The 8,321-nt window shown below is 37.7% G+C and overlaps 1 protein-coding gene across 1 annotated transcript; it reads right to left on the bottom strand.

The window, feature by feature from the left end:
• Window positions 1–787: 787 nt before the first annotated feature.
• On the bottom strand, window positions 788–4,468 carry LOC124987640 (protocadherin beta-5-like). Its single transcript, XM_047556946.1, has one exon. It carries the CDS (start codon window positions 4,299–4,301, stop codon window positions 1,929–1,931), a length of 2,373 nt encoding a protein of 790 aa, XP_047412902.1. The 5' UTR covers window positions 4,302–4,468; the 3' UTR covers window positions 788–1,928.
• Window positions 4,469–8,321: the final 3,853 nt, after the last annotated feature.

The following is an 8,321-nucleotide window of genomic DNA, read 5'->3' as shown; positions in this document are numbered from 1 at the left end:
CCTCCATTCTCTATCTTGGTTCTGTAACAGTTAAATTGGTGTATTTTCATATGGTAGGCATGTTGTGAATATGATTTGGAACATGTTCACTACCAAATCCTAGTGACTGAACTTCAAAATGTTGATCTATTCTACATTCTGGTTATATCCCCTAGCTGGAAAGGAATGATCCAAACTTTATGAATGCACACAGGAATGAGGTAAGTTCTGAATGATCATTTGTCCAGTCTCCTTTGTGTGATTATACAAATTAGACTTATGAAAAGTGAACTTGAATTTTCGTGATCTTGAAATGTATTGTTGAAAACTTTGACCAGACATTATTTGTCATACATCAAATGTATTCATTTAAGTTGCTGATAATAAATAGGAGAGATATCATTAATGTTAGCTACCATGTTTATATCCTATATAATGGTTGTATCTAATTCTGTTCTCATTTTTGTCTCTTCCTCACTTCAACTTTTCAATTAAATGATGTCTAAAAACTTTATTTCAAAACAGACATACATGTCAGTAATTTTTTCTTTTTTCATATCTTCAGAAAAATTCATAATCAAGGGAAAAGCACAAATACTTGCGCTTTTTACTGGAGATTACTTTTTACTTTTTACTGGAGATTACTCCAGTAAAATGATATTTGGGATTTAAAACTAGATTTTACCCTATAAAATAAGCTTTTAACTACTCATATTCTGCCAGAAGTTCAATAAAATTGACTTACATTCATATAAATTTAACCAGTTCATATAAATTTAATTATATTCATATAAATTTAACTCACTAGACTTGTTGTATGCAACATAGATTTATAATTCAGATGAATTACCACTCAATCTATCAAGGACAAAATAATACATGGTTCATACAATTGTAACTTTGGTGTCATTGAAAAATTAAATTTAAAAAACATTAAAGAATAAAACAGAAGATAATGAAACCTCAAAAAGAAGTCATTATATTGTTGATAAACACTGTTCACATCTACAAAGTGCAAAATCTTTGATCAGCCAAAAAGAAATAAACAGTATAGCCAAAATACAGATGAAATTTCCTAAAATTTGAAACTGCAGGAAGACCAAAAGAAAATATACACAGTAAATTACACTTGGTAACCTATTTATGAAGCAAAAGGACAAGGAAATATATGATGCTCTCAAGAGTCCTGAATTCTTTGAAGGGCATAATTCAGGCTCTGAGATTATTCTTTGAATATGATTTTATGAAAAAGTGATTTAACAGTTGTATTTAGTAAAGGGGAATGGCATATTACAGGTTAAATTTCCTTTAGTTTATCTTGAATGAGATTTATTTAAAAATGTTAAATCTTAGTATTTATGGAGAAATTAAAATGTTTTAGGTAAGTAAAAGCCAAACAAATGTCATTGTCTTGTATATGTGGTACTTACAACAGGAAAGGGCCACACTTTTGTGTATAAATATTTTAATTAAGTGAAAAGTTGACATGGAATTTGAGAAAAATAAGTACACTAGGTTTTATGCTCATGGCTCCTCAGTGTGATTAACATGGTAGTACTTATAGCCAACCATAAATTTAGATCAAGGCCAACACGCTAGTCTTAAAAGATGTTAAAGATGAGTGACAAAATTACGTGAAAATTCAATATTTCATACAAGCCTTTAAATGATTCATGAAATTCATTAAGTTCATTCAAATAAGAAGTCTTTATCTACTTACTTAATTTACAGATATGAGAAAACATTAAGATCACCTATGGACAAAATATATACTATATATGACTAAAAATGCTAAGAATAATGTCAATGAAAAGAACAAATTTAGACCTATCAGAAATATGCATAGGTCTGGATTACTGGTGAAGAATATTTTAATAGCACTAGAAATACTAAAGAGAAATAAATTGCAATAGGAAATTGCCAAAATTAGTGAGAACAAAATACAAAAGTTAGCTGAATATAAAGCTATTTCTGCAGTTGGATTTTTCCTTAATTTCTGTCCCAGTGTCCTGAACCAAGAGGTTGGGGAATGTCGGTTTCAGGAACTTGAACTCACCAGACCCAGAGTTGCCAGCCAAACACACCTCATACAGGGTCCCAGTGCCACTGACATCTACCAGGTGGCTAGGAAAGTGGCCCTCAGGCACAGAGCACACACCCAGTGGCGCCGCCCTGTGCCGCCTGCACAGCCTCACCGCCACAAACACCAGCACCGAAAAGAGGAAGAGCGACGACACCGAGGCCAGGGCGATGACCAAGTAGACGGTCAGCGAGTCGGCCTGCGCGCGCTCGGGCGCCACTTCCGGCAGCGGCAGGTAAGGCTGCGAGAAGCCATCCACCAGCAGCACGTGCAGCGTGACGCTGGCAGACAGCGGCGGCTCGCCATTGTCCTTGACCAGCACCACCAGCCTGTGCCTGGCCGCGTCGCGCTCGCTCAGCAGCCTGGCGGTGCGCACCTCGCCATTGTGCGCCCACACGCCAAACAGCCCGGGCTCCGTGGCCTTGAGCAGCTGGAACGACAGCCAGGCGTTCTGGCCCGAGTCTCCGTCCACCGCCACCACCTTGGTGACCAGGTAGCCCGGCTCTGCCGCCCTGGGCACCAGCTCGGTGCAGGGCGCAGAGGCATTCTGCAGCGGGTAGAGCACGAAGGGCGAGTTGTCGTTGTCGTCCAGCACCACGACGCGCACCAGCGTCTGGCTGCTCAGCGCGGGCGAGCCGTGGTCTGTGGCGCCCACGCGGAACTCGAACGCCTGCAGGGCCTCGAAGTCCAGCGCCCTCAGCGCGAACAGCTGCCCGTTGTCCGCGTTGATGGAGACCAGCGAGGCGAGGGGCAGGTGCGGGTCCTGGGGCGGCAGCAGCGAGTAGGTCAGCTGGGCGTTGCTGCCTGAGTCTCTGTCTGTGGCGCTGACGCTGCCTATGTGCAGGGCGGGGCTGTTGTTCTCGCGCACCGACAGCGTGTAGAACGTCTGCGAGAAGGCAGGGGCGTTGTCGTTGACGTCGGAGACCAGGACGGTTATGCTGTGCTCGGTTTCCAGCCTGGGTGTCCCCAAGTCGGTGACTGTGATGGTGATGTTGTACTGGGCTCTGCTCTCTCTGTCCAGGGGGCCCTCTGTCACCAAGGTGTAAAAGTTCTTAAATGTGGGCTTCAAGAGGAAGGGGAGATCGTTTTGTATGGAGCAAACCATCCTACCATTGTCCCCGGAGTCTGGATCAGAAACGCTGAAAATGGCAACTACAGTCTCAGGGGAGTTTTCCGGAATAGAGCTGGTGAGTGTCGACATGATTAGTTCAGGAGCATTGTCATTCACATCCACCACTTCTATGGCCACTGTGCATTTTCCCACAAGGCCTCCTCCATCAGTGGCTGCAATTTCTATGATATAATGTTGATTTACCTCATAATCCAATGCCCTTTGCAGACGAATTTCTCCTGTTTTTTCATCTATTACAAACGGTTGAGAAACTTCATGACCTTCAAGTAAAGAGTAGGCTACACTCCCAGATGCTCCTGCATCTAAATCTCGAGCAGAGACAATGAGAACTAAGGAGTTTATGGGACTGTTCTCACGAACATGTACTTCAAACAGGGACTGTAAAAATTCGGGTGCGTTATCATTCATGTCTACCACTTCAATGCGTACTGTGACGGTCCCAGACCTGGGTGGCACCCCACCATCCAGCGCTGTGAGGGTTAAAATGAGCTCAGGGTGTTCTTCTCTGTCCAGAGCTTTGCCCAACACCAGCTCTGGGTATTTTCTGCCATCTCCGCGATTGTGAATAACAACACGAAAATTGGAGTTAGGGCTGATTGTGTAGTTCTGAACACTGTTGCTACCTATGTCCAAGTCCTGAGCTGATTTCAAAGGAAACACTGTCCCTGCCTGGGCACTCTCTGGGATTTTAAGGAACATTTCCCTGTCTAGGAATTCTGGAGAATGGTCATTTACATCTGTGAGTTGCACATCAACTTGAAATAACTGCACCGGGTGTTCTAGTAACAGTTGGAAATGCAATATACAGGGTTCTATCGCCCCACACAGCACCTCCCGGTCTAGTTTTTCCTGTAGAAGCAAATCGCCGGTCTTTACATCGAGCTGCAAGAGCTGTTTGCTGCCTTTGTGATGGATTCGCGCTCCCCGAGTAGCCAGTTCCCCCACCCTGAGCCCCAGATCTTTTGCCAGGTTGGCCACAGAGTAGCCACTTTCTGTTTCTTCTGGCACAGAATACCTAATTGCCTCAGAGTCAGCCTCCCACAAAAACAATAGCATAGCAAGAAAAATAACTTGCCTTATCTGCGGAGGTTTTGCTTGTGCAGTCTCCATTGTTCAGATGGATCCAGAAGGTGCAGTTTCTTCAACACGGTATTCAATCTACTGAGATGATTTGGTTAAATAATCTTGAGTTAAAAATTTCTGTCTGAAATGCACTTAGAATGATGCCTTCTCTGAAGATCTGTCTCCTGTAGCTCATCGGAAATACCTCCTTCTTTTAGAGAGCTTTCAGATTTCTGATTCCCAGCTCAGTGGCGTCCTGGGCATCTAGAGCCCATTATTCACACTCTTAGCCTGCAGCGCCACCAGGCGTCCTTACTTACTATTGCATATAATATTTGCCATTTCATTCCAAATTCTTAACCTGCTGAGTATCAATACCCTTTTTGTTTTTATGATATGATTTCATTTTTATTTGTTCTTTTTCTTATGTGGTGCTAAGGGTCGAACCCAGCGCCTCACACATGGTAGGTAAGACCTCTGCCAATTAGTTGCATCCCCTGACCCTATCAACACTGTTTTAACCACAAAAGTGCCCTAAATTGCATCACCAAGATATTAGAATTTATAAATAAACATTTTCTGAGTTAATTTTCAGTGAAAGAATAACTGTAAAAACAAACTAAATTGATATATTAGCCTTCACGTTCTTTTGAGTATGAAGATACTTTAGTTGTGTGTTTATAATTTATTATATTTGAGAAATTAATGATAATGGATATTTTAAAATTTCAATATTAGAAAAATCAATTGCAAAGTATAACATTCCTCCAGAAAATGTCATAATCATAATGGTCATAAGTGAACAACTCAGGGTACACTCAATGAAATATTTTTTATGGAAGATAGAGCTTTTGACTAAATGCCATCTTTGTGTGTGTGTGTGTGTGTATGTCCTTCATACTCATTTTTAAAGTTATATATAACATTAGAATGTATTTTGATATAATCACAAAAGCATGGAAAATTCAGTTCAGAGCTGGTCCCAAAAATGTTCAAATTTGTTTTCTCTGATAAGGGGAAGCTAACAAAAACTGACTGGGGTATTGGGGGCATTCCATTAAAATACAGTAAAGATTAGTAGAGTAGTCTAAGAGGAAAATGGAGGGACAGGATAGGGGAATAACAGTAAGAATTAATCTAACCAATCTTTCATATGTAATACATGGATATATCACAGTGAATCTCAAGTCAGTGAATTTTAACAAATGTATATACTATTATAAGAAGATCCCAGATTAAAAATTGAAACACTACCAAAACCCAAGAATTCTTCTCATTGTTTTTACCCTCCCTCCCAAAAGGCAAGCACTATCCTAATTTCCATTATCATAGATATCTCAGTCTTCTTTTGAATGTTTATACAAACAAAGCCATACAGTATTACTATTTTGTCTACCTCATTTCAGTTAACATTCTAGTAAGTAAAATTGATCTGTGTCATGTTGTTCTCATGTGTTTTGTACTCATTGGTTTATATTTTTCAGATGTATGAATATACCATGATACTTTATACATTCTGCAGTTGTTGAAAATTGGAGTTTTTCCAGCTGTGAGATTTTTTTGGTACTACTGCTATATATGTTGTGTATATTCATAGGCTTTGGATTGTTGTTTTCCAAAAGTAGTTGTAGTAATACCAGCAAAGTTTGGGAGTTCCAGTTTCTTCATATCCTTGTCAACATTTGATGTTTTCTTTTCAGTTTTAACAACTCATTTCAGTGTATGGTAATATCATATTGTGATTTTTAATTAGCATTTCCCTGATGATTCATGCAATCATGCACATTTTCACAAAATTATTGGCCATTATTTTACAATTTCATGAAGTGCTTTCTCCAAGTCTTTTGTATATTTTTCTATTTGGGACGTTTTCCTGTTTCCTTATAAGTCTGGAGAAGTATCTTCTATATTCTGGAAATATATTTTTCAGATTTGTGAATTGCATATACCTTTTCCACTCTATGCTTGTATTTTTTTTTTATAATTTTCGAGAGCTCAGTCGTTATACATAGAAGTTGGGTTCTATGCTTGTATTTAAAATTTATTATGATGACATTGATCAAGAAGTTTTTAGTTTGATCAGATCTATCAACATATTTATGTTTAGTTATCAGTTTTTGTGTACTAGTTAAATCATTTGCATACTCCAAGGCATAAAGATATTCTTATGTATATTTTCAAAAACAAATAACTATATATATTGAAAGCTATAATCAATTTTAAATTACTTTGAGTGAATAATGCTAGGGTCATTTTTCATGTAAATATCCAAATGTCTTTGAAGCATTGATTGAGAAGATGATCCCCATTATTTCTGAAGTAACATCATTGTCTTAAATCAGGTGAGCATGAGTCAGCTCAATTATTCCATTTTTTTCTCTTTCTTTATCCTGCAATACCACATTCTATTGATTACCATAGCCTTATTGTCAAGTTTGTTATATGAGAGATAATTCCTCCACTTTCAAAACAATAGACTATTTTAAAGAGCAGTTTTAGACCCACAGAAACAAAATCAGAAGGCAAAGAGATTTCCCATATACCCGTCCCCACACATGCACAATATTTCCCATTATCATAATCTCCTGTTAGAGTTGTACATGTCTTACAATTGCTGTTCCTACATTTACACATGTTTATCACTATGTCAGTAGTTTAAATTAAGGTTCATTCCTGGTACTGTACTTTGTATGAGTTTTGACAAATGTAAAATGACATGTATTCACCTTCAGAGTATCATATAGGGTAAATTCACTGGCCTAAAAATCTCCTATGCTCCTCCTATGTCTCCCTCACCTGGACCCACTGGAAACCACAGATATATTTTTACTGTCTCCACAGTTTTGCCTTTTCAAAATGTCTTGTAGTCAGAGTAGCACATTATAGAGTCATTTGAGATTGACCATTTCATTTAGCAATACGTCTTAAGATTTTCTCCATGCCTTTTAATGGTTTGATGGCTATTTATTTATTTTGGTGTTGAATGATAATATTCAATGTTTAGCTATGTCAAAGTTCACTAAGACATTTATTTACTGGTGGACATGTTCATTTTGACAGTTATGAATATAACTACTATAAACTTCACCTTGCAAGTTTTTGTGTGGATCTAAAATTTCAACTCCTTTGAATATATACTGAGTAGCATGATTGCTGCACCAAATAATAAGAGTATATTTGGCTTTGTAAGAAGATGCCAAGCCGTCTTCCAAAGCAGTTGTACCATTTTTCATTCCCATCAGCAGTGAATGAGAATTTCTTTTGCTCCACATCTTCCTCAGCATGTGGTTTTGTCATGAGTTTGGACATTCTATGGTTTTACAGTGGTATCCCAATGTTATTTTAATTTGCATTTCCCTGATGACATATGATATAGAGCATGTTTTCATATGCTTATTTGCCATCTATATTTTCTTATGTAAATTGTAATTTTGGTCAGTTTTACATAAGAATGATGATTTTCTTATTGTTCAGTGTTTACAATCTTTGTGTATTTTGGATAATAGTCCTTTATAATATGCCTTTTGTCAATATTTTCCTAGTCTGTGACCTGTCTTTTCATTCCATTGGTAGAATTTTTGGTACAGCAGAAAAATTTAATTTTAATGATGTCCAACCTATTATTTCTTCCATGGATCATGCCTTTGGTGTGATAGCTCTAGTTTAATTCTTTTTCTTCATGACTGCTTTGGTTCTTATTGTCCTGTTGTATTCTGTACAACGTCATAGTCAGTGCATCTCTTTTCAAAAAGACATTGGCCAAAATTTTGTTCAGGATTTTGTCTTCTCTAGTGATGGACTAGAGAAGAACTAACATTCCCATCATTCCCATTATCAAGTCTTTCAACTAGTGAACATTGTATATTCCTCTATTTAGTTAGATACTCTATATTTTCTCAAAAATATTTTGTGATTTTTCAGTGTAAAAGTATTATGAATATTCTATTAGGTTTTTTTTCAAGTACTTGATATTTTGGAAATTATTGTAAATTATATCTAAAATTTTCATTTTTTATTATCATTAGTATATAGAAAGATAACTCATATTTGTAAATTGACCTCGTATCC

The sequence above is a fragment of the Sciurus carolinensis genome, chromosome 6 (genome assembly GCF_902686445.1).
Source record: "Sciurus carolinensis chromosome 6, mSciCar1.2, whole genome shotgun sequence".
Lineage (NCBI taxonomy): Eukaryota > Metazoa > Chordata > Mammalia > Rodentia > Sciuridae > Sciurus > Sciurus carolinensis.
The sequence above is the reverse complement of the archived record's forward strand: the minus strand, read 5'-3'. Positions and strand labels throughout refer to the sequence as shown.